The sequence below is a fragment of the Heloderma suspectum genome, chromosome 1, assembly GCF_057233095.1.
Source record: "Heloderma suspectum isolate Gila_16-S chromosome 1, 16-S_ref, whole genome shotgun sequence".
NCBI classification, from domain to species: Eukaryota; Metazoa; Chordata; class Lepidosauria; order Squamata; family Helodermatidae; genus Heloderma; species Heloderma suspectum.
The window spans coordinates 371,507,590-371,535,006 of record NC_139458.1 but is presented as its reverse complement, the minus strand read 5'-3'; the positions used below and the strand labels follow the sequence as shown (position 1 = coordinate 371,535,006).

At 44.0% G+C, this 27,417-nt stretch overlaps 1 protein-coding gene and 1 long non-coding RNA gene across 17 annotated transcripts in view; one reads left to right on the top strand and one right to left on the bottom strand.

Moving 5' to 3' along the window:
- The window catches only part of SDCCAG8 (SHH signaling and ciliogenesis regulator SDCCAG8), a 175,608-nt gene that overhangs the window by 18,397 nt on the left and 129,794 nt on the right, over positions 1–27,417 (bottom strand). For 8 of the 16 annotated variants that reach the window (XR_014786806.1, XR_014786807.1, XM_084828224.1 and 5 more), the window contains one exon: positions 11,107–11,233. Coding sequence is in view for 12 of the 16 variants with exons in the window: in XM_084828224.1 (XP_084684350.1) it covers positions 11,107–11,233 (127 nt within the window). In the remaining 4 variants the exon portion in view is untranslated. Of the gene's footprint in view, positions 1–6,284; positions 6,447–6,717; positions 6,872–11,106; positions 11,234–24,136; positions 24,185–27,417 lie in introns of those variants that run through there. The other 8 variants (XM_084828221.1, XM_084828230.1, XR_014786805.1 and 5 more) reach the window with 7 other exon arrangements.
- LOC146359851 (uncharacterized) lies at positions 1,269–27,417 on the top strand. Its single transcript, XR_014786808.1, has 5 exons — positions 1,269–1,463; positions 20,408–20,618; positions 21,861–21,933; positions 22,438–22,529; positions 26,803–27,417. It is a non-coding gene; the product is annotated as an uncharacterized LOC146359851 (long non-coding RNA).

The following is a 27,417-nucleotide window of genomic DNA, read 5'->3' as shown; positions in this document are numbered from 1 at the left end:
AAGCTGAGGAAGCTGGGGAAGCCGTTTTCTGCTCTGGTAAAAAGTGGGAAAAGTGGGTGGCAGGGACATATGGATGCAGTGGAGAGAATGATGATTGTGTGAGTGGCTACTGCGGTTTCTGAAGCATACCGTTGACCGTCCGGGTGCCCAGGCCAGTAGCAAAGTGCGTGGTGTATAAAATCCTCTTGTGTCGGCCAGTGAGACCCCTTACTCACTGACCAATTCCCATTCCCTAATTGTGTCTGTCTTCAATTTAGGAGTGAGGCTATGGGTGGTGGGGGAAGCAAACCTTGCACCCCCTTGAGATGTATGTCAAACAAAGAAGGAAAAAGGTTTTTTTAAAAAAGATTCAGAATAGAGAGAAAAAACAGCAAAAAGCTCAAGGTCGAGCTGAGAGAAAAAAGAACAAGATCTGAGGCTGTTAATTAGAAAAATGTTGCAGGACAGTCTGGCTTTTAACAAAGCGTGGGAGCGTGAGAGTGTAAGGCTGAAGAAGTAGCTGTTAGCCTAGCGCGCCGCGAGAGGGGGGGCAGGAAAATTGCCCACAACGTTCTGAGTTGTGCAACATCATCACCTCGCCTAATTGAGATGAAATCCCTAAGAAATGGAAACTGAAAATGAAGACCCAGAAGATGAAGGCAAAATAGAAAATAAAGGTGAAGAATCAGCCCCCAGAGCACAGGCTAGACCCCTCTTCGAGTGAAAAGTGTGCCATAAGACTGTTCCAAAGCAGAATGAAGCGGAAAGACCATGTTGAAGATCTCTGTCTCAAGGTAACCGTGTTTAGCTTTGAACTGTGTTAAAATTGCATAGAGCCTGTAGCTACTGACCATCGGCTATATGATTTCTGAAGAGCGTAACCATTAAGCTTTTGCCGTGGGATTCCCTGCAATGAAGAAATCTCACTGATTTGAGTGTCCAGTGTTACACTGCCTAAATGTGTGTGCTGAAGAGACTGAGAAACCAGACAGCATGTTCCTGGCCAAGCCAAAATCGCGCTACTACCATGCTCCTGAAAGCTGCAATAAACTGTGTAAGCTGGGAGACCCAACCTGATTGAGAAGAAAAGAAGATATTGGAGCAACTGTCTTAAAAAACAATGAGATCTGTATAGCTGGCTGGCTGACGCTGTCAGTGATGTTACAACTTTAAGACTGTTTTCCTGTTTGAGACCCCAGCGAAGAAAGCTGACCCGAGTTATTTGTTGCCCCTGCCAAAGCAAAGAGTTATTTGTTGCCCTGTACCTCATCGTGTCCTGTTTTAAGCTTGGGATTTACAAATACAGACAAACTGAGAAGCTTGCCTTTGAAGTCCTGCAAATCACCCCACCGCCTCCCCGAAGATTAATGGCTGCCTGAAAAATGCAAGTATAAGGCGATGCCCATCACCCCCCAGCGTCCTGAGTTTCGGCACTCAGTGTTTCAGTGCTTTCGTGTACCAGGTTAGAAGAGAAAAAAAAAAGAGTAAGTTTTTAAAATGTCTGTGAGAGAACCTGACAGAGGTAGAATAAAATTTACAGAGGAGTTGCCCAAGTTAAAGTGTCACGGCTAGAGAGCTGAGCTGTGCCGCTCTGTTTAGACAGAGGCCTTGCTAAAAAGTTAAAGGCCCTTGTCTGTCAGAAGGGGTGTAGGGCCACACTTTCCCTTTTTAAACTAATGCAGAAGTGGAGAGCCTTTGCTGGAAACATCGCATCTTCATTGCCCAGAGCCTTCTCTGTTTGCCTCCATCATCATCTGGGCTTTTTAGAGACACTCTGCACATGGACTAAAATTTTAAATTGTCAAAGACTTGCCATAGACAGTGCTGTGAAGCTTTTGATAAACTTGAACTCTCATCGCTGTGGACCGTGTGTCTATGTTTGTAGTCAGCTCAGTGTACAGCAAGCTGAGTTTGATCTGTGACTTTTAGATTTCCTTCTGCTAGAACTCATGCAGCATAGAGTTGCCGATGCAAAAATGGTGACCTAGAACTCTTTGCGTGTGTGGGTATGCCCGTCCCTTAATTTTAATGGGCCCTGAGCTTTCAGCCAGAAGAGCAGTATAATTGCTGGATCTGCTCCATCATGCCTTACCATGCAAAAAGTGTTTTCCATTCATTGTGTTAAATTGCAGAAAAAGTATATCTTGTTCTCTGCTGTTCTCTTCTGTTCTCTCCTTATCATGGCTACCCTATAACCCAGTTCTTGTATTATAAACAATGGTGCTAGGAGAAGAAATGTTGAGGACTGCAACCCCACGCGGGAGGGGGAGGAGGAGCCGTTTCATATGTGTCACAATGTCTATAAAACCAATGTGCTGATGTATTTCGGGGCTTCTGGCTCTTTGGAAATGATTCCAGCCTTAAGCCCGCGCGTTAAATAAAGAATCTCTTTTTCCTTCACTCCGTGGTCTCTCTGACTCTGGGTTCTGCAACAATTTTAAATTGTAAACCACCCGAAGTCCACTGCCAGAAAGGTAGTATATAAATAAGAATGTCAGCAGAGCCATGCTTAATCAGACCAAAGGTCCATCTAGTCCAGCATTCTGTTCACACAGTGGCCAAACAGCTGCCTGTGGGAAGCCCACAATTAGGACATGCAAAAGCACCATCCTGGTCATCCTCACCAGCAAGTGGTGTACATACACATACCACCTTTGACACTGGAGGTAATGTATAGCCATTATGAATAGCAGCCATTAATAGTCTTAGCCTCCATGAATTTGTCAAAGCTTTTTAAAGTCATCCAAGTTGGTGGCCATCATGACTCCTTGCAATAGTGTATTCCATATTAGGGATGTACGAATCCCCTTATCTGGTGTCCGTGGGGGGGGGGGTCCGCAGGCGGGCGGAGGCGATCCAGTCCTCCCCCCGGAATCCTCCCCAGCCGGCTCCACTCCACGGGGAGTCTGTGGAGCCACTGGCCGGCTCTGGCCGCTGCCAGACTTCCGGCCACGGCCGGTCTGCGGACACAAATGGTGTATTTACGTAGCCAATCACGGAGCCAATATTTCTGTAGCCAATCACGGCCAACGGCAGGGATGCAAATGGTGTCCCCTATGCTGGACACCATTTTGTTCCGCAGCCCGGCAGCAGATGGCTGAGGAACGAAGACAGCAACCCAGACCAGCCACTGCCAGGTAGGTTCCTTCCCGGGGGGATTTTGGGGGGTGGCAGGGGGGTAGTCCGTTCCGCCACGGACTCCAGGGGGCCGAATTCCAAAGAATCCGGCCTCATTGCAGTCTGTGGCGGATTTCTCCGCCATCCCTATTAACTAAGCGCTGTGTGAAGAAGTACTTCCTTTTATCTCTCCTGAGTCTCCCACCATTCAGCCTCAGGGGATGACCTGGGTTCTAATATTATGAAAGGGGGAAAAACATATCTCCATATCCACCTTATCCACACCAAGCATAATTCTGTACACCTCTATCGTGTCTTCCCTCACTTGCCTTTTTAATAAGCTAAATAGTTCCAGATGTTATAGCCTTTCCTCATAGGGGGGTTGCTCCAGCCCCTTGATAATTTTGGTTGCCATTTTCTGCACCCTTTCCAACTCTATAGTATCTTCCAACTCTACAATATTTACTACCAACACAAGCTCCTGTTACTACAACACTTATTTAGAATGATGAATATACTGTATAAGATAATCACACAATTGTCAGGAGCTTCATGTTACAGGAGATTAAAAGACCCCCCAGGCATGAAACTTTCTTTCCATGACACTTTCTAGCTTCTTAGGGCTGTCCTCAGAAGACAAGAAAACTACTACCAATTATAACATGTTTAAGGTAGGTCTTTTGAAATTATGGCAAGTCTAGGCTTCCAGAAGTCAACCATTGCACATCCAGACACGATATAAAATTCCTCAGATTTCCAAAAAACGTTACGATCCAGAGGCCTTAAGCATAGATAAGGGACAGACCTAGGTCCGGCCCTCTCATTAGGCAAAACGAGACCTTTGTCTCCGGTGGCAGATCACTGAGGCTGGGGAGGGTTGGTGACACACCTGGGGTCTCTTCACTCACTGACCTGGTTTGCATGACACAATAAACCATGGTGAATTATGAGCCTTGTTTGTGTCAGCGTGGCTTATGGTGATGTCTGAACCCAGGGCAGATTCAATGCAGTTTATTAACCATGCACAAGCCACACTGAGAACCCATGGCTTGTTATTGGGTTGTTGAGGGCAGCTTTTCAGGCTGGCTTGTCATGTGTGAACCCAGCAGTGTGGCTTGTCAGTGGCTTCTCAGGTTGGGCTACAGAGCTGCCTGGCAAAAGCAGCGAAAAGCCCAGCTGCTCCTTGCAGTCTTGCTAGTGCCACCTCCCTCCTCCCTCATCAGTGATGTCCACTCCCCCACCAATATTGAAATGGCACTTGGGAATGTCCGTAACTCATTTGCAACCTTTTAAAAAAATATGTTTTGCTGCTTTGGAAGTACACAAATAGTTTTTTTTTCATTAATACTTTTCTGTAATTCGCAAGGACGCAATTTGCCTGTGCACTATTTACTTTCTTCAGCAGTACAGATCAATATCCCCCTTATGTGGTAAAGTCCCACTTGTCAATTACATCCCCTCACTGCATTGCGGGAAAGCTGACAGGAGCTGAGAAGCATCCAGTTTGGGTTAAATCATCCCAAAGGGATGATGAAAATGTTTCTGATTACCCAAATGTAGAAGAGGAAGACATAGGCCAGGAGTACGTGGTAGAACATAATGGCCAATCAAAGAGGCCAAAGTCCCAATGAAAAGATGCACACACCAGAGGCATCCGGGGAAGGACACTGTGCATAAGTGTTTTTATGCAAATGCTAGAAGCCTGTGAGCCAAAATAGGAGAGCTGGAGTGCTTGGCTTTAAAGGAGAACCTGGATATAGTGGGCATTACAGAAATCTGGTGGAACAGAGAGAACCAGTGGGATATGGTCAACTCTGGATATAAACTGCAGGGAATACTGGGGGAGGTGTTGCCCTGTACGTGAAAGAGGGCATGGTGCCGAGAGGTTTAAAACACCTAAAAGGGGTAGGCTGTTCCATAGAAGCACTGTGTGTGACAATACCAGGTTCCAAAACTAATTTAGTGCTAGAAAATTGTTATCACCCCCAACCCCCCAAAAAACAGAATGCTCAGAGTGACCTGGAAATGGAAAACAAAAGCAGGGAGGCCTCCAAACAAGGAAGTGCTGCAATAATGGGCAACTTCAATTACCCCCACATTGACTAGATAAATGCATGTTCCAGTCATGACAAAGAGGTTAAATTTCTCAATGCCCTAAATGATTATGCCCTAGAACATGGAACCGACCAGAGGCAAGGCAACCCTGGATTTAATCCCAAGTATTATCACCCAGGACCTAGTATAAGATTAAATGCTGTTGAACCAACTGGAAACAGTGACCACAGTGCTATCAGATTTAACATCCATTTAAGTGGAAAATTGTCCAGGAAGTCCAACACAGTCACATTTGATTTCAAAAGGGGAAACCTCTCTAAAATGAGGGAACTGCACAGCACCAAGTCCAAGACGTTGCCGGCATGGTTAACAAGCGGTTTTAAGGGAGCTATTAGAGAAAAGAGAGCTTCCTTCAGAAGTTTTGCCCAAGAGAGGAAAACAAAAGGGAGCACAAGCTGGCACAAAGGTGATACAAGCAGACAATACGAGATGCAAAAATGCATTTTGAAGAGCATATAGCTAACAACATCAAGGCCAACAATGAAGAATTCTTTAAATATATCAGAAGCAGGAAACCAGCTAGGGAGGCAGTTGGATCATTGGATGATAATGGAGTTCGAGGAGTACTGAAGGAGGACAAGGAGACTGCAGAGAAGCTGAATGATTCTTTTCATTCGTCTTCGCTACAGAAGATATAGGACAGATACCTGTGCCTGAACTGATGTTTTCAGGAAGGGAGTCTGAAGAACAGAGGCAAATAGTGGTGACAAGAGATGAAGTTCTCAAACTCATTGATAATCTGAAAGCAAATAAATCATCAGGCCCAGATGGTATCCATCCTAGAGTTCTCAAAGAACTCAAATATGAAATTGCTGATCTTCTAACCAAAGTATGCAACATGTCCCTAAGACCTCCTCTATACCAGAAGACTGGAAGATGGCCAATGTAACAGCAATTTTCCAAAAGGGATCCAGGGGAACCTGAGAAATTACCGGCCTGTTAGCTTAACATCTCTTCTTGGTAAATTGGTTGAAGGCATTACTAAAGATAAAATTAGTAAGCATATAGAAGGACAAACCCTGCTGAAAATGAATCAACGCAGCTTCCACAAAGGTAAGTCCTGTCTCACTAACCTTTCAGAGTTCTTTGAGTGTCAAACATGCACACAGGGGTGATCCGGTAGACACTGTTTACTTGGACTTCCAAAAGGCTTTTGACAAAGTCCCTCACCAAAGATTCTTGAGCAAACGTAGTAGACATGGAATAAGAGGACAGGTCCTCTTATGGATCAGTAACTGGTTAAAGAACAGAAAGCAGAGAGTAGGAAGAAATGGTAAATTCTCCCAATGGAGGGAAGTCAATAGTGGGGTCCCACAGGGATCAGTATTAGGACCAATGCTTTTCAACCTGTTCATAAACCATCTGGAATTAGGAGTGAGTGAAGTGGCCAAGTTTGCTGATGATACCAAATTATTTAGGGTGGTTTAAACAAAAAGGGATTGTGAAGAGCCCTAAAAGGATCTCTCCAAACTGGGAGAATGGGCATCTAAATGGCAAATGCGTTTCAATGTAAGCAAGTGTAAAGTGATGCACACTGGGGCAAAAAATCCCAACTTCAGGTACAGCCTGATGGGAACTGAGCTAGTGGTGACCGACCAGGAAAAAGATCTTGGGGTTGTGGTGGACAGCTCGATGGAAATGTCAACGCAGTGTGCAGCCGCTGTAAAAAAGGCAAACTCCATGTTAGGCATAATTGGAAAAGGAATTGGGAATAAAACTGCCAATATCATACTGCTCCTATACAAATCTATGGTGCGACCACACTTGGAATGCTGTGTACAGTTCTGGTCACCACATCTAAAAAAAGACATTGTAGAGCTGAAAAAAGTGCAGGAAGGGGCAACTAAAATGTTCAAGGGGCTGGAGCATCTCCCTTATGAGGGAAGGTTACAACAGCTGGGATTGTTTATCTTGGAAAAAAGAAGGGTAAGGGGAGACATGATAGCGGTCTACAAAATTACACATGGTGTGGAGAATGTGGATAGGGAGACATTTTTCTCCCTCTCTCAAAATACTAGAACCTGCAGTCATCCCATGGGGCTGATTGGTGGGAGATTCAGGACAGATAAAAGGAAGAAGTTCTTCACACAGTGCATAGTTAAACTATGGAATTCACTACTACAGGATGTAGTGATGGCCACCAATTTGGATGGTTTTAAAAGGAGGTTAGACAAATTCCTGGAGGAAAAGGCTATCAATGGCTACTAGTCATGTTGGCTATGTTCTACCTCCAGAACCCGAGGCAGTGAAGCTATGTACACCAGTTGCAGGGGAACATGGGTGGGAGGGGGCTGTTGCACTCATGTCCTGCTTGTGGGTTCCTGGTCGACAGCTGGTTGGCCATTGTGTGAATAGAATGCTGGACTAGATGGACCCTTGGTCTGATCCAGCATGGCTCTTCTGATGTTCTTATTATGGCTTAGACTGATGCTTGTCAAGTTCTTCCCCCACTTCAACACTTCCCTTTATTCCGAACTCCAAAAGCAGCAGCTGAACAGGATGGAGCTATTGGGCTGGGGTGGGGGTGTAATTACTGCAGGATGATATTTATTTATTTATTAAATTTATTATTATTTATTTATTAAGGGATGATAGGCGTACTTACTGCAGGAGTACGGGTATACTTACTGAGAAAATGGGTTGTTGCTGTTTTTCTGTCATTTGCAAGTGTGCTTGTGTGTAAGCATGCACTTCTGAACAACAGAAAAATATTTTTTTTAAAAAACCAAAACCGCTTCTGAAGCACTTAATAAGTATTTTTAAAAGGCTGCATAAAGAAAAATCGCACCGAAAAGGGGTAGTGATCGGAGCAGGGCAGGAAGGTGAAAATGTTTCCCTCCATGGGGTTACGGATATGAGTGGGGCTGTGCCACAAAGGCCCATGGGAAATATGCCACGAACGGGTGAGAGGACTAAGGAGGAAACAAGCCATGGCAAGCCAGAGTGTGCCCAATCATCTGTTGGGAGTAATGTGGGTTAGTGAGTGAACAACTAACCCACTATGGCTTATTTTCAGGGTGCCTTATGGTGATGTGCAAACTCACCTAGTCTCTGAATCAGCAGCTCAGCGGAGCCTGGTCCTCCCTGTTGCGCATGGTGACCCACCAGTGATTAAAATGGCTGTGATGGACAGACATGCAGAGCTGTATGTATGCTGACTGTCCTAGCCATGGTTTGAACAGAACGGGAGGCAGACAGGCAATGCAGGAAGCAAGGGTTGGGCGGCAATGCTACACATGAGCTCACTCCATCCTTGAGTGGAGCATGTCTGAGCTCAATGAAAGTATTGCTGTCGTGTGTGCGCCTAATGCCTGTAGTTAAAAACAAAAAATGTGAGCATGGTCTCTGCATGTTTGCTCAGTAGTAAGTCCCACTGAGTTGTGAGCATAGGACTGCAGATTTACATTGCCCAGCCACTCACTTGACTATCTTGTGACAAGACTCGGTGGTGGTAATTCATATTCTGTATGGATGTCTTCTAGTCAATATGCATTTTCATTTTTACATAATGAAAGACTCTGGCTTGAAATCAAATTCTTGTGAATTTTGCCTAGATTGCTTGCAGTTGGTGTTTCCCTTCAACCCTTTTTAAAATTATCTTTTTGGCAAGGTAATTTTCTGGTGTGATTATAGGAGGAAGGTACTATGGACCTTTACTTTTGTTACACTTCATTGAGATAGCTACAGAATGGTGTGCTTTTTGATGTGAACCAGCCCTGTTCACATCTCTTCTCTAAGGCCCAGACCTACTGCATTGCTTCTCTTCTGATGAGTGTTCAACCATGGTTGCTAAGGAGCTGATTTTTTAGCTTTTGTACCAAATCATCTGAACATGAAATCAGGGCAGGGGGGCATCTTGTCCTTCACCTCAGGCAGCAAAATGCCCTGAGCCAGCCCTGGACAAACTTTGAGGTAGTTATTTACATCCATCAACTGAAGAAAGGTAGAGAGCAGGCTCTGAAGAACCTCGAAGCACCATGCCAATCCATGGATTCATAGGTGATACACTAAGTTTATGGTCACACTCTGAAGGAAGGCCTTTTGTGTCAATAACAGTTATTAACACTGCCAGCATTCTCTTTTCAAGAGACTTCTAAGGGCAATACTGGTTCTCCACTGGGAATCTCAGTGTGGTTCTTAATTTCAGATCCTTCACAAAATTACACTGCTACTTCTAACGGTATCTAGAAAGCATTATGGAGCTATATGTCTGTAATGGCCCCAGGCCTGTAACCAAGTCACCTGTAGTTTTAGAGGAGCCTAGAGATCCATAATGCTCTTTGACTTTAGTCCATCAGCTGCAGTTTTCCTGCTAGTAGGCCTCTTGATTGGTAAGATGAGTCTGTCTGTCTATCTATCTATGGGGGGGGGGGATAAAAGGGCCCAATAGAGGGGGAGGGGCTCTCCCAAGAATTATTTGTGGAGAAGTTGCTACAAGCCCTCTCCAAACTGTTTCTCTCCTTGCATGGGAGAAGGAAAGCAAAGAAGATATGGGACACTCCTTGCAGGGTGTCCCATATCTTCCCCTCCTGCAAGTAGGAAAGGAGCTGGGAAAGGGGAAATTTTGAGCAGACAATCAATTGGCAAGGAGGTGAAGCAGCCCATCTTCCCTTTGCTTGTCTGATCACCCTTGAAGCCACCCATAGCTGCTTTGCATTAAAAAAAAAAACCTGGGGAAATCACAGGTAGTTTGGCCACAAGGCTCAATGAAGAGGTCATTCCTAAAAAGGCTCCAGAGTTAGTTCTGCCCATAGTTTGTCATTATTTCTTAGCATCCATGGGAAGTTGACATACGTTGGATATTAAAAAGGTATTTAAAATCTTGCTTCTTAGGATGAGTGACTTCACGAAGGTGGCAACTCGGTGCTTTTTGAAAAGGCAGCTGCATATATTCCAGATCCAGGTGGCTTTTAAAATACATAGCACAAAGTTTCTGGTATTTGTCTCAAGAGAAAGAACACTGTGCCACCCCATAAATAACAGGGTTTTTTTTATATTTCAGAGATCCCAGGTAGCTCAGTCTCCAAAACCTGGAGAAAAGCGTCACCACTTTGTTTAAAAACATACAAAACAAACCAAGGCCTGAAACCTTCAGTTTCAGGTTAATCTTCCGTTTAAGTATTATTTTCTGCCACTCAGATTTAATTTGAGCCCAAGTTCACAGGACTCAGTACTGTTTTGAATTTGACACCTAACCCCAGATGAATATGACGTAGCCATGAAGAGCTTGCACGCACAGTGTATTCTGATACCTTTGAATGATCACAACCACACTCATTCATCTAGGACAGGGATGGGCAACTGTGGAGGGATGAGGAGCTACATTGGATCCCCCAGAACCCTCTAGGGGCTGCACCTCTTCCCTGCTGCAGTCACAGCCACAACCAGAAGTTGCCGTGTGGCTACTGTCCTAGTTTTGGCAGGCTGGGGGGAACACAATTCTGTGGGGAAGCAACGTGTGCACTCTCCACGTGCCTTGTTTCTCAGAAGAATCACTGGGAATCCTGTGGCACATCCCACACCATGGAGGCAGGAGACTTGATGGGGCAGCAAAATTTCCCCTAGTGCTCTGCATGTGGCCCATGAGCCGCATGTTTCCCACCCCTGATCTAGGATGAAGGGACTATTCCGCCAGGTCAAAGCTAGACTATGTGAGCTGCTCCTTCAAAAGAATTCGTTTTCTAAGGCTTTGGGAAGGGGAAAGATCAAAGAACTGGGGAAGTATGGAGAAGAGCTTAAGAGCATTCAAATCTACTATTTAAAGATGATGAGAAATCTGAGTTCATAGGCTTTCAAAGAACCATCTAAGTTTTAAGCTGTATTGTACAGTAGTCATTGATTGCCAAACATTTTCCTGCCATTTCCATTCATTTTTCTCCTGGCTTTGAGTAGTACCTGAGTCCGCAGGAAGTCCACCTCTTCTGCAAGCATCTGCCTCTCCTTGTATAGCTCATTCTGCTTGTTGAGCAACTCCACCAGCTGCTGGGCAGTAGTCTGGCAATGCTTGTCAAGCTGGTGTAACCTGAATAAAATATACATAAGAGGTTGCGTTGGTGTTGTTTCAGGAGTTAGTTATTACATTTCCATACCACCTATTAGCCAAAGCTCTCTGGCCAGTTCACAACAATTAAAACCACCAAGTACAGCATAAAATACAATACAACATTTAAAAGTTTAAAACTACAGTATAAAAATCAAAACAAAATAAAACCTAGCAGCAATGCAGAGATTGGAAATACAGTAACAGATTTGAAACAACAGCAGAGTTACAGGAGAGTATAAACCAAGGCATTTCATCATACTGGAGGTGAGCAAACGTGCAGGTGCTTATCCTTGTTCGCTCACACAGATGCACTGACACGTGTTTTACTTTTAAATTAAAAGCCTTATCTGGAAGAGCTTACAAAATTATGTTTGCCATTATGTAATACTGAAGGAAAATTACCCCACAGTACTGTATGTATATTCCTACTCAGGTACGTGGAAGATGCCACTGAGATATTACTAATATCATGCCTTATACTTTTACAGCTAGACAGACAATCCTGCAAACTTCACATATACTGGCCTGGATTTAGGCTTGTGGACACCCTAGTCAGTTTAATAAATTAGGTTCCCAGTCCAAACTCAAACACATATTTATCATCTATTTATCATCCCAATTAGACTAAAGATATAGGTCTACCTCTGGTTAGAGCACTGTACAACAGACATGAAATTCAATCCAAATACATTGCTGTGCTCATGCAATTTAAGAATCCCTTGCACATGCAGAGGCATAACAACTGCTAAAGAGCCTATCTAGAATAGCACTGAATTAAGCCAACATTTAAGGAGTAGCACTAGCCACTATTTTTTTTATTTATTTATTCAATCAATCAATCGCCCATCTGGCTGGTCACCCAGCCACTCTGGGCGATGTACAACAATAAAAACAGTTCAAAACAATACAATTCATCGTTAAAAACATCGCATTTCTAAAATTACCCTAACCCACCCCAAATGCCTGCCTGAACAACCACGTTTTTAATGTGTGGCGGAAGCCCATTAAAGAGGGGGCATGGCGGAGTTCCCTAGGGAGGGAGTTCCACAGAGTGCGGGCCACCACAGAGAAGGCCCTATCCTTCATCCTCACCAGTCAAGCTGTCCTGGCTGATGGGATGGAGAGAAGGCCATCCAAGGCTGATCTTGCTGAGCGGCCTATCTGGTGTTGCTGGACACACTCCTTGAGATAGGCTGGGCCGGAACCGTATAGGGTTTTAAAGGTCAAAACCAACACCTTGAATTTGGCCCGGAAAACAACTGGTAACCAGTGCTGCTCCTTCAGCACTGGAGTGATGTGATCATGCCGGCGGCTGCCTTTAATCAGGCGAGCCGCCTCATTCTGTACCCGCTGCAGCTTCCAAACCGTCTTCAAGGGTAACCCCACGTAGAGTGCATTACAGTAGTCTAAACAAGAGGAGACCAGGGCATGTACTACCTATGGGAGCAGATGGTCGGGAAGGAAGGGGCGCAGCCACCGTATCAGGTGGAGTTGATACAATGCTGTCCAGCTCACAGCTGACAGCTGAGACCCCATGGACAGCTGGGAGTCTAAGATGACCGCCCAGCTGTGGACCTGGTCTTTCAAGGGTAGCCATACCCCATTCAACACCGGGTCAACAATCCCCAACCTCCTCTTGTCTCCCACCAAAAGTACCTCGGTCTTGTCAGGGTTTAGCTTATTCCTCCCCATCCAGCCACTCATCGTCTCCAGACATTTGGACAGGGATTCTACAGCCAACCTTGGTGATGATTTGAATGAGAGGTAGAGCTGCGTGTCATCTGCATACTGATGACACCGCACCCCAAACCTCCTGATTATAGCCCCCAGTGGCTTCACATAGATGTTAAATAGCATCGGGGAGAGGATGGAACCCTGTGGCACCCCACAAGTGAGTGGCCATGGGTCCAAAACCTCCTCTCCCAGTGCTACCCACTGGTACCTGCCGGAGAGGAGGGACCGGAACCACTGTAATACGGTGTCTTCAATGCCCAACCCCTCCAGGTGGTCCACGAGGATACCGTGGTCAATGGTATCAAAAGCAGCTGAGAGGTCGAGGAGAACAAGGAAGGAGCATTCACCCCTATCCAGAGCCCTCCTCATATCATCCGCCAAGGCGATCAAGGCTGTTTCTGTCCCCTGCCCAGGCCTGAAGCCCGACTGAAATGGATCTAGATAATCGGCTTCTTCCAAGTGTGCCTTCAACTGCATTGCCACCACCTGTTCAATCACCTTACCCCAAAATGGCAGATTCAAGACTGGGTGAAAGTTGTTCAGGACTTGGGGATCCAAGGAGGACTTTTTTAAAAGCGGTCTTATCACTGCCTCCTTGAGGGCTGATGGCATCACTCCCTCCTCAAGGGAGGCATTTACCACCACCCTGATCCCCTCACCCAGCCTCTCTCTGCAGCTTATGATGAGCCAAGATGGGCAAGGATCAAGTAAGCAGGTGGTTGGCCTTACAGATGAAAGCACCTTGTCCACTTCATCAGAAGGAAGAAGCTGGAACCGATCCCACCAAAACGGTTTGCCATGGACCGCCTCTTGCGCACTAACTGTATCCACAGCGCATGGAATAACACTCCTAATCCGATCAATTTTATCTGCCAAGTGCCTGGTCAAGGCCTCACAGGAGGCCTTAGAATGCTCCAGCAGTTCTGGAGCAACTGGACCGACCAGGCTCCAGACCACTTGGAACAGCCTCCTGGGACAGCACTCTGCAGATGCAATAAAGGCAGCATAATATTCCTGTTTTGCTGCCTTCACCGCCACGTGATAGGCTGAAGATACAGCTCTAGCCCATGTCTGATCGTCTTTGGAGTGAGACTTCTGCCACCGGCGCTCTAGCTGTCTCACCTCCTGTTTCAGAGCTCGTAACTGCAAATTGAACCATGGTGCAGTCCGAGCCCTGTTCAGGGGGAGAGGGCGTTTTGGAGCCACCCGATCTAATGCCCCAGTGATTGCGGCATTCCAGCCACCCACCAGGGTCTCGACCGAGTGGCCATTGGCGTGCTCCAGAGAATCCCCAAGCGAGTTCAGGAATCCATTCAGATCCATAAGACGCCTGGGGTGGACCATTTTAATGGGTCCTCCACCCCTGCGGAGGGGTGGAGGATTGTTCCTTGGTTCCTCGGTTGTGGAACCGAGAAGTCTTCCTTCCACTCATAGTTCTTTAGGTTTCCCATCTGCATAAGAATGAGATTTGTGTTGCTTGTGTGTACACTTGTGTATATGTCAGCTTTTACAAATCTAGGCTTGGTTGACTGATTGGATCAGGATGACAGGGCTGGCCCTTCCTCAGTTTAGCTGGGATTATTCTGACTCGTGTCCACAAGCAAGGGCTTCTCCTGTACTGTATTATTATGATCATGTATTTATTGGAGTGGCTTGCCTCAGCTGAGGTGGGTTGTTATTTTACTTGGGTCTTGTTTCCTTCCCTTCAGAGATTTCAAGATAAATAGTTATACATGATGACTCAGTAGGGTATTTGGCCTACTGGTAAATCCAGTTCTGAACATATAATAGAAATAAAACTTCACAAACAGACTTCTTGAAGTAGTTTTCAAACTAATCCCATGATCTAAACCAATCAATTCCATATTACTATGAACAAAACGCTCTAGTTAGTTTTTCACAAACTAAATTTCCATTGCTTTTCTAGGATATCACACTTAAGTTTACCAGTTTAATTCAACAGCTTTGCCTTTTGTCTGTGAGGCCTAGGGATTTCATGGTTATGCACACACTTTGGAATAAGCCTCAATCTACACAGTGGGCCTCATGTCTGAGTAAATGTGCATAAGATCTGGCTTGTCACATGATTATCTGTGAAGATGGTGGGATGGAATGAGACAAGCTTGGTGTATGGGATGCTGTTGTACTTGAGAGACAATAGGCACTGGAGGAGAGATAAGGAGGCCTGAACCTGTTTGAGGTAGGGTGTTGCAGGCTTTCAGTTGGGAAGCAATGCAACAACCTATTATTCACAGTTCTCATTGTTGCTGGAGGAAATGGTTGTTGAACGTTCATTGAGTATTTTGCATTTGAAATCAAAGATACGATACATTACAATCAAGAACTGTGTCAAACTTTAAGCATAAATCAGCAATTCAGCACACAGCAATTCAGTCCCACACAAGTAATGTCATGATCACCATGGGGAAACCTATGTATATGGCTACAGCTTATTTCAGCTTGTTAGCCCTCATCCATTCTAATAATGCTCCCCAACAACTGTCCAAGGTTTCAATTGCCTTCCTGGGATTGGATGGTGGAAAAGAGGTAGAGTTGCCTGTCATCTGCATATTGATTACACCTCAGCCCCAAAGTCTGAAAGACTTTTCCCAGCAGTTTCTTGTAGATGCTGAAAAGCACAGGGGACAAGATGAAACCCTGAGGCACCCCAAATGTCAACAGCCAGCAGAAGAATAAAAGTTCCCCTTCTGGGTCCTTCTCCCCAAGAGGACTGGAGCCACTACAACACTGTGCCCCAAGTCCCATCCAAAAGACTTTCAGAAGGATACCATTGAAAGCCATTGAGAGGTCTAGGAAAGGCAACACTACCCCATCCATTCCCGGGATAAGTCATCCACCAGGGCAACCAAGTCAGTTTCTGTCCCAAAATCAGGCTGGGAACTAGAATGGAATGGATCTAAACAATCAGTGTCATCCAAAACTGCCTGGAACTGGCATGACACTACCTGCTCCAAGATCTTGCTCAGAAATGGTAGATTTGAAGTGGGATGATAATTTTCCATAGCCAAGGGATCTAGACCTGGCTTCTTCAACCATGGTTTTCAGGGCAATTGGAACTAGCTGTCCCTTAATGAGGTATTGACCACTTCTGCTATTCACACTGTAAGCCCTGGCAGAATTCACTAGCCAAGAGGGACAAGAATCAAAAGAGCAAGTGGAATGCCTCAGAAACTTCTCAACAACCTCAGACTGCACAAGCTGAAAAGTATTTATAACAACAGGACCAAATGGTGCTATGGCTACATCCACCACTGATGGCATCCAAGTCAGAGTGAATGTGAACAATTTTATTTCAAAATGTAAATCAAATTGATCACAATGGTCCTTCAGGGATTTCAATTGCTGATCCATTGGGCCTGTATAAACATGGTCCTGACCACCCAAAACAGCTCAGTTGGCTGACATTGTACAGATGCAATGGTAGTGAAGAATTCAGGTTTTTTGTGGACAGCTCAGTGAAGATGTCGACGCAGTGTGCAGCCGCTGTACAAAAGGCAAACTCCATGTTAGGCATAATTAGAAAAGGAATTGAGAATAAAACTGCCAATATCATACTGCGACCAAATCTATGGTGCGACCACACTTGGAATGCTGTGTACATTTCTGGTCACCACACTAAAAAAGGTATTGTAGAGCTGAAAAAAGTGCAGGAAGGGGCAACTAAAATGTTCAAGGGGCTGGAGCATCTCCCTTATGAGATAAGGTTACAACAGCTGGGATTGTTTATCTTGGAAAAAAGGAGGGTAAGGGGAGACATGATAGAGGTGTACAAAATTATGCATGGTGTGGAGAATGTGGATAGGGAGACATTTTTCTCCCTCTCTCAAAATACTAGAACCTGGGATCATCCCATTAAGCCAATTTGTGGAAGATGCAGGACAAATAAAAGGAAGTACTTCTTCACACAGCGCATAGTTAAATTATGGAATTCACTACTACAGGATGTACTGATGGCCACCAATGTGGATAGCTTGAAAAGGGGGTTAGAGAAATTCCTGGAGGAAAAGGCTATCAATGGCTACTAGTCTTGATAGCTATGTGCTACCTCCAGAACCCGAGGCAGCGAGGCTATGTACACCAGTTGCTGGGGAACATGTGTGGGAGGGTGCTGCTGTGCTAATGCCCTGCTTGCGGGTTCCTGGTCGACAGCTGGTTGGCCATTGTGTGAACAGAATGCTGGACTAGATGGATCCTTAGTCTGATCTAGCATGGCTCTTCTATGACAAGAAGGAGCTGGTTCGCCTCTTCCAATCATAGGCTCTGAAGCTGTCCAGACAGCAAATACATCACACCACCAAGCTGATTGTGACTCAAAGGTGCTAGTTGGATCCATATCCCTACGTCACCATGCCTGGTTGAGGTCATCTGGTCCTCCACTCGAGTTTGATGTTGAGTACCAAAGGTATTCTTTGTGTAATTTCTCTCAGTTACGAGGCTGCAATGTCGGTCTCAAGGAAATGAGGGAATGAGCTGGAACCCGTTAGGGGCATGCTCACTTGGACAGTTGGGGAGGGGCAAAATTCCTCAGCTGTAGAAGCTTCCAGAATCAAGGCTCCGTGCAGGTTCAGAGCCCATATGTGTGAATACATAGATGACCACTCAAAGAACTACAGTTACTAGTAGCAACCTGTCTTTCTCAACTTCACTTCCATCAGCTCAGAGGGGCTATTAGGCAATGGGGTAGATAGTACACCAACAGAATCCCCATTTTGTCTCTATTACCCAGTACCAGGAACAGACACTCAGAACTGGCCAACTGCTGAATGGAGTATCTGGGTCAAGGAGATGGAATATTTATGGACCACAGCTACCTCCTCTCCTCACCCCTGAAACCTTGTGCTGCACCTCATACCCTAGAGGACACATTGGGGAGAAATTCAGACCTCCTCCTTCATCCAACCAACCAGGTCTTTGTTATGAACATCAGCAATGTGTCTATTTTTATCTGTGACATGTTTGGGAGAATATCTTGGAACCTAGTCCCTGATGTTAGTTTATTTTTAGAAGAAAACCTGTTTTGGCTGGACATATGCTTTCGGGTGGGGGAGGGGAGGATGGTGCAGCTAAGGCCAAAGTCCTTAGCCTTGTAGCCCAGGGAGCCACCAAATGATCATCCAGGGGGCATCAGGTGATGGAGGTCACAGCAAACAAGCCCAGGGTCAGCACCTGGCCTAACATGAGCATGCTGGGGACCACTGGGGCTGACACTGCTCACCACAGCACCCCTTCTTTCTTCTTCCTTTACAAACATTTTACAGTTGGGGCAGGGGGGAGGGCAGCCAGGCATATACATAGTCACATATGTTCATTGTATTGTTTTTACTTTAACAAAATATTATCCTTTTCTACAACTAAACAGTGAATATGTTTAGCATCCCAATGGTTATGATGGTACTAGGATCTAAGTGAGTTTAAAATGTGAAACTGCACATGCTTGGAATACTGCTTTTTAAATCAGGGTTGCCAAACAGGGTTTTCTTGGGGGGGGGGGTGTTTTGTATCATCTCAGGAATGTAGAAGCAGTTGTAAATCATGGAGTGGTGGTGTGAAGGGGAGAAATGTTGGTTGTGTACTTCACAACTGAAGTAATACATATGGCTGTCTAAAGCCCCTGCCCCCCCAGTAAGACTGCTGAAGTCCTGGATCTAAAATTACCTAAACTGTACTACTAATATTGTTCTACTATTATATTATTTTTTGTACTGGAATTTCTACCCATAGTCATTCTGTGGTTGCAAAGGTTTACAAAAACTGTTATCATGTGCCAAGGACGTTGTCATACAACTGACACTGAATGGAAATTCCCATGTGTATTTCCAGATTACACAATTGGAGGGATGCATAAAAGTCAGCAAAATATGTACCACTTATTCATGATTAATTTAGTTCAGTCTTTCTTTATAAATTTATAATAATGTATAATTGATAATCATGCATTCAGCAAACTTAGTCATAAAACATGAACACACACACATCTACACATCCATTCATGTGCAAGGAATAATAGAAATAAATGTAAACTTTAAAAATTGCAGCAACAGAGCCTGACATCCTTTATAATTCAGCACTTGCCTGGGAAAGTAGCAACTGAACTTGGGGAGCAGCAGCTGAGTGTAAAATTCAACAACTTGCCCTCCCCTCCCACCCAAAAGCTTGTACCACTCCCCACCTTAAAGAGGCAGTTGACACAGCTGGGGAAGCCAGATGCCTCCCTCAATCTCTATTTGCACAGCTGGGGCAGGATGGGAACTGGGATGTAAGCAAGGGTTAGAAGACTTCTATTCTGTGGTGCTTTTTTTTTTTTTTTTAAGTGCTTTACCATTTTTACTTCTACAAAGTTCACTTCCGATTTTTTTCCCCATAGTGAAATTAATCCTCTTCTGTAACCAACTGCCCTGTAGTAAAAATCAATAAACATATGACATCGCACAAAATTAATCCCAAAGGCTCACTTTGTGGGGGAAACACATAGTATATGAAAAAGATTCCCTGTCTCTCCAGTGGCCAGGACTGAGGTGCTAAATCCAGCAAATACAGACGATTACATTATACGTCACTCCAGTACCATCAGATTATGCATGCAACGGATTTCTACTGTACTCTGCAGAGCTAAATGTGCCATAGCAGTGAGATTGAATTACAACAACTGGCAGCAGCTAAATCACCAAATCCAATAGCCACGCTGCACTTACTGGCACACATCTTAATTAGGTTTTAATATAAGTAATCTGATAACTACTCCTGGCTGGCCAGAGCTGAACTGTCAGCACTGAAAGCTTTGTTATTTAGCTGCTCTTCCCGTATATGGTGGCAGCCTCCCTACTGACCCTTGTCAAAGAACCCCATCTGCTGGTTACCACGGTAACTGAAAGAGACCAATTGAGCTAAACAGAGACACTCAGAATAAGGCCTGGAGCCAAAGGAATTTTGCAAAAAGGGGGAAAATCACTTAGGAAAAGAGAGCTTAGGTGTTGATAATAGGTCTTTGGGGGTAATACAGCTCCCCACAGTAGAGAAGCAGTAAAATTATTAGTTTTGGTAGTTTGAAAGTAGGAATGAGAAATTACTGTTGGAGTATTAATTACATCCTCACTTCTGGTAAGCATGCTTTTCAGGTTTCTATAGTGTTTGAAAACTTGCAAAACCTGTTTGACCAGAGTCAACAATTCTTCTTTAATTTCTTTCTTTATTCTATTTATGAGTCAACCTATAGCTGAAACTCTCATGGCAACCTTAGTAACAAAAACCAAACACAATAGAACCAAAAATAAAACCAATAACATAACCAACATTTCTTAAAAACAAGAAGTTTTAAAGAAGCAACAACAATGTTAAAAATCTTCCTCTCTAGGCTTCCTTTTCATTCGAGTGCTGATCCTGACTGTACCTTGTACCCAGGACAGATTAGGCATTCTGCTGGTGTACTACCCACACTGCTACCCATCTGACTCCCTTCCTGAGCTGACGGAGGTGGTCTCAGACTTGGTGTTGAGGACCCCTAGGATGATGATTCTGGAGGATTGCGACTTCCATGCCAAGGCTGTATCAGGACGTTGTGGCTGCCATAACAACCATGGGGCTGTCGCAACATGTCATCAACCCAACACATGTAAGCGGACACAGACTTGATCTGGTTTTCTCTAATGGGCAAGAAGATGGTGATGTGAAAGTGGGGGAATTAACATCTATCCCATTGTCATGGTTGGATCACTTCCTATTGAGGTTTAGACTCTCTGTGGCCTTTCCCCTCTGCAAGGGTTGGGGACCTATTAAAATTGTCCACCCACGAAGTCTCATGGATTCCAATGGATTCCAGAGGGCTCTGGGGATTTTCTTGCTGATATGGCTGGTCCTCCTGCTGAAGCCCAGGTTGCTCTGTAGAATGCAGAGATGACCTGGGTGGTTGACATGATCGTGCCCAAGTGCCCTCTCCCTCTGAGCAGAGCCTGGCCAGCTCCTTGGTATACACTGAGCTGAGGGCAATGAAGTAACAGGGAAGATGGCAGAAAGCAGGTGGAGGAAAAATCGTGCTGAATCTGACTGCACACAGGCTAGAGCTCATTATTGAGCCTACTCTATGGCAGTGAGGGTGGCAAAGAGAGATTTATTTTCCGCCAACATGGATCTTCTCAGTGTTGTCCAGCAGAGCTTTTCCGAGTGGTTCATGGCCTGCTACAATCTGGCCCAGGGAGAGAAAAAGTGGAACCCTCCGGAGCACACTGTGCTGAGTTTGCATGGCACTTTGAAGATAAGGTCACTCAAATTCGTAACCAATTGGACAACGCAGATAATGCAGTTCCATTAGTAGAGGTGCCCAGAGCACCGTCTCATCCAATTTTATTGGATAAGTTTCAGTTGTTGAGGCCTGAGGATGCAGACAAGGTGTTTGGCCAAGTCTAGTCAACCACCTGTGCGCTCTACCCTTGCCCTTCATGGTTTATTACATCGAATAGGGAGGGGATATCCACTTGTGTCCAGGAGGTTGTAAATTCCTTTCTGAGAGAGAGAGTGGTGCCAGCCTCTTTAAAAGAGGCAGTAATCGGGCCACTCCTGAAAAGGCCTAACCTGAACTAGGATGAGTTAACAACTGTAGGCCAGTAGCCAACATCCCCTTCCTGGGCAAGGTGCTTGAGTGGGTGGTTACTGGACAACACCAGGCACTCTTGAATGAAACTGATTACCTAGATCCATTTCAATCAGGGGTGAGGCCTGGGTTTTTTTAATGGAAATTGCCTTGATAGCTCTGTGGGATGACCTTTGCTGGGAGAAGGATGGGGGAGTGTGACCCTGTTGATTCTCTTGGACCTCTCAGCAGTTTTCATGCCATTGACCAAGGTATCCTTCTGAATAGGTTGTCTCGTCTGAGAGTTGGAGGCACTGTGCTGCGGTGGTTCTGCTCCTGCTTGGATGGCTGATTCCAGAAGGTAGTGCTGGGGGATTATTGCTCTGTGCCTTGGCAGCTATGCTACAGGGTTTCACAGGGCTCTATTCTATCCCCCATGCTGTTCAACATCTGCATGAAACCACTGGGGGAGGTTATCCAGAGGTGTGGGCTGAAGTGTCATCAATACGTGGATAAGTAACAAAAAAGGGCCACAGTTCTAGAAACCGATAGGAAATTAGCAACTCATCTGCGAAACAGGATTACACTGGATTCCTGTAAGACTTTCTGAATGGACTTTAAGATCCTCTGAACAAACTTCCAATATATGTACAATTGTATTCACATTATTTTCATATGTATAATTCTACTGTTATAACAACCCTATTTTAAATAATTACTAACACCCACTACATTATTGTGTGTTTTCATATTGTTACAATATTACACTATTACTTGACCTACTTACAGTTGTGTGCTTGTTTGCTAATTTCCTATCAATATGTGGATGATACCCAGCTCTATTTCTCCTTTTCATCAAATCCAGGTGAGGCGGCAACGGTTCGGAATCAGTGCCTGGGCACGGTACTGGACTGGATGAGGGCCAATAAACTGAGACTCAATCCAGACAAGACCAAGGTACCGTTAGCAGGTGGTTGGCCTGCCTGGCTAGGTGATATTCAACCTTATAGTTGAACATCAACTCAAGTTGCACTCTTCCTACAGTATGAAGTTTGTAGATTGGGGGTACTCTTAGACCCAGAACTGTCACCTGAGGCACAGGTCGACTGAGTGACACAGAGCACCATTTTTCAGCTTAGGCTGATATACGGCCTTATCTGGACAGAGATAGCCTAGCTGAAGACCTCAGCCTCTTGTCTGGATTACTGCTGCCTTCAAAAACGGATCAGAAACTTCAGCTGGTCCAAAATAGGGCAGTGAGACTGATAACGGGGACTGGCCAATGTGATCATATTATGCTAGCACTTTCCCATCTTCACTGGCTGCCACTCCAGGTCAGGGCCCGATTCAAAGTGCTGGTATTAACATTCAAAGCTTGGGGCTGGGTTATCTGAAGGATCGTCTCCTCCCATATATAGTTGTCTGGACCTTAAGATCAGCCTCTGGTCCTTCTCTGGGAGACCCTGCCAAAGGAAGTGAGGTGGGTAGCTACCAAGAAGAGGGCCTTTCCTGTTGTGGAACCCCAGTTGTGGAATAAGCTTCCCAGAGTGGCTTGCCCTGCAGCTACGTTGTACTCTTTGCAACACCAGATGAAAACCTTTTTATTTTCCCAGGCATTTTAGTCTTGTAGCTCTGTTGTTTTAAATCTGTTACTGTATTTTAAATTTCTGCTTTGCTGCTATTTTGGTTTGTACTTTTATACTGTAGTTCTAAACTTGTAAATTTTATATCATATTTTATGCTGTATTTTGTGGTTTTAATTGTTGTGAACTGCCCAGAGAGTTGGGCAGTATAGAAATGTAATAAATAAATAATTTTAAAAGGAGAGATAAATATCAAAGCAGCTAAAACATGGAGAAGGGCAATTTTAAAATGCTGTTTTAAACTTACTTACTTATTTATTTATTAGATGTATATACTGCTGAACGTATTTAAAAATATGTCTAACTACAAGTAAAACAAGCAGGAATGAAAGTAAAAATTAAAAGGCCTGTGAGAATTCAAATGTCTTCACTTGGTGCCAGAAAGTCAACAAGTAGGCACCAGGCAGACCTCTCTAGGAGGGAATTCCACAATTTGGGGGACTGAGGCCACCACAGAGAAGGCCTGCTTACAAGAAGCAACTCACCAAATCTCAGTATGTGGGAAAACCTGGAACAGGGCCTCAGATGATAATCTCAGGGCACCAGCAGGAACGTATAGGATGAAGAAATCTTTCGTATACAGTGGCCACAAGCTGTGCAGGGCTTCAGAGGTTAACACCAACACCTTAAATTGGGCCTGAAAATGAACTGGGAGCCAGTGAAAGTGGTACAAATACTGGCATAATACTGCCATAACACCAAGTTCCTGTCATTACCCCAGCTGACATGTTTTGTTCTAGCTGAAGTTTCCACAATATCTTCAAGGGCAGCCTCACATACAACACGTTGCAGTAATCTAATCCGGAGGTTATCAGGGCATGGATCACAGGTTGAACACCACTTACTCAGATGAACCTCCCACCAACAATACCTTGATCTCATCTGGATTGAGCTGCAGTTCATTAGCCCTCATCCAGTCCATTATCATGGCCAGGTATCCGTTAAGTACTTCCACTGCCTCACCTGGATCTAATGAAAGTGACAGAGCTGTGTGTTACACTGATCACATTGCACTCTAAATCTCTGAATGATCTCACTGAGCAGTTTTATTTAGATGTTAAATAACATGGAGGACAAGATAGAACCTTGTGGGACTCAAAAGCATAAATGTCATGATGTCAAGCAGAAATTCCCTAGCAGTACTTTCTGGGAATAAGCCATCCAAGTGTGAGCAGAACCACACAAAGCTCTACCACCCACATCCAGCTCAGACAACCTCTCTGGAAGGATATCATGGTCTATGCTATCGAAAGCCACTAAAAAGTACAGGAGAATTAACAGGGTCTCACACTCCTTGTATTTCTCCTGGCAAAGGTAATCTCACAGGGTGACCAAGGCCAAAACCAGGCCTGTACCATGATAAAAATGGATTTCGAAAATCCATTTCATCCAAGGGTGTTTGGATCTGATCGGCCACTACCCACTCGAACACCTTGCCCAGGAAAGGAATGTTAGCCACCAGCCTATAGTTATTAAGATCTGGGTCAAACAATTCGTGTGTTTTTTTCAGAAGAGGTCTCACTACTGCTTTCCTCCCATAAGGAAGAGTTAATAACCTCCTGAACCCAGCCAATCATCCCATCCCTATAAGATGTAATAAGCCACGAGGGGCAAGGGTTGAACAAACAGGTGGTTAGTTGAACTTTACCAAGTACCTTGTCCGCATTCTCAGACCCTAAAAACTGAAAGTCATCCAACACTATCCAACCAGGCTGTGCCCTGGACACCGTCACAGACTGAAATGCCTGAACTGTGGAATCTAAGTAATGATGGATACAAGTGCTTTTGTCCACAAAATGTTTTGCAAATATGTTACAGCATGCTACCAAGGGTTCTGTCAGATCGCCTACCAGGCCAGATCCCAAAAGACCTGACCACCTGGAAAAGCTCAGCTGGATGATGCTGAGAGGCTGCAACAGTGAAGGAGAAATGTTTTTATTTTTAAAAGTGCACACCGTATGGAAAGTGATGACTCTCTGATGCCACTTCTGCCAATGAAACTCCACTTTCAATTCTCTTATCTATCTACATGCCTGGAGCTGAGGGTTGTTGACAACCACTCCTGAAAGGGACTGCTTTGGAGGATCTATTGGGATTACAATCTGGGAAGTTGCTTTAAATACCACAGTGTACATTTTCACATGACTAGGATGCCAGTTTGGGCCCAAATCCCAGGAATAGCCTATCCTGGGTTCAAGCAAGTTATGATCCACCCATGATGACCACCTTAATAATTCTCCTGACCCTTTCATTCCAAAAAAGATAGCAAGACTTCAGGGCAGGCCAGAAAGAGACTTCAGAGGCCCTCAGGGATGATGCAGCCAACTAGATTTTGCATTGTAAGAATATTTGGGAGGACCAGATTACAAAAACCATATTCTTTAGAACAATGGGAGAAATGTATTGAGTGCCAGACACAAAATAATAATTACTGGAATATAAGGAAAGAAGTCCTAGGTAGTTTAAAATGAAACACAGCTGCTTTTATATATGAAGAAATATGAAATTAATTTAAATACTAGCAGATTAGCAAAATGGTAAATGAAGGAAAATATTAAACTGATCATTTATGTTTAAAAATGAACCATGAATGTACTTAACTTTGATTTGGTTTGTATTGTATTTTCCCTCAGAATTTGATTTTATATTATTTTGTAACGTTTTATTATTAATTAAAAAACTAATGTCTGACAGTCCTAGTATTGTGGTGGTTGCAGTATGGGAATACAGCATGGGGAAAGTACATTGCTCTCTGCTGATTGATTTAGTTTTGAATAGATTTCAAAACCAGGAATAAGTCAACCCCTGTGACCTTTGAACATTAAATATTGAATATTCAAGCTAAACGCTAAATAATACAGCACTTTTAACATGAAAGGGTTTTACAATGTTCTATCCATTCTTTAAAACACCCATTAATTTCCTAAATTCCCGTGTGTGTGTGTTCCAATTTAGGGCTTCACAGGATTCCTGGTCAAAGTCTACCCTAGATCTTTTGAATACTTAAGCCCCTGCAATATGTAGTCATGAGCTCCTTTGCGTAATAAATTAATTTTTTAAAATGTTTTCTTTTTTCACAATGGCTTTACTGTTTTCATATAGAAATGTTATAGTTTTCCTGCTTTTCCTTTACACTTCCAACCCTCTCATTCCACATCATTGATGTATCAAGGTTTTCACTATATTTTAATGTGAAGCTAACAAATAATCAGTATACTAACTCAATCCTGAACTATGAAGATTGTCTGCTGCAAGCTGCCCATTCTGAACTATCTTCTTCAGAAACACTTTGCCTTTAAAAAGAGCCTCCCAGCATGAGCTTCATGAGAAGTGACACATAGCAGACAGTGCATGTGGTGTTTGAGCATGCTGCGTGGAATGAAAAGAGAATTCTTTACTTGGTTTTTGATGGCATGTGCAGAGCGTATGGGAGGCTCAAAGAGACATCAGGCATTTCAAGAAATGTACAAAACAATGTTGATCAATGTATCAACTTTCGTTAACTCTGTTTGTTTGTTGATCACTGTGTCCATTTAAAAAAAAATCATTCTCCATTTTTAATGTTTTGCTTTTTTTTAACATTACAGAATTCCTTTGGATCCAATCCTGGAGATTTAAGATGCCAAATTCTAGATGAAGGCTGAAAGGACTGCTGTGATGGGCAAAACACCCCATTCATTTACGATTTGCACAATCTGCCCTCTGATGCAGACACATCATAATAAGCCTAACTTTTTAAACAATTAATTTTAGGAGAGCAGGCAAGGGAGATTCATGCATAATAAAATTCTGTTACAAGTAAAAAAGAAAGTATTTGTTCTTGCTCCTATAGGTGCTTCATTTGTGATGAGAAGCAGATAAAAGAAATATGAGAGACCTTTGTTTGTCTGCCGTATTGTATTTTCTGGGAGACAAGTGAAAAAGGCACATTGCACATGTTATTTATGATTAGATAAATGAATCCAGACATAACTTGAAGTGTAAGAAGCAGAAGCAGAAGTCACATATGTATCTATTTTTTTGTTGCTTCTCATAATGTTCAAATGAATTCTATCACATGGAGTCTTCTGTATAATTGGTACAGTGTTAACGCAAATGGCATACAAACTTTGTTATGTATTTACATAAGAATTGTACTCTACTTGTCAGTTTGTAAAATCCACAGGGTAGCTAACAAATTGTTTTGAAATAAAATAATTACA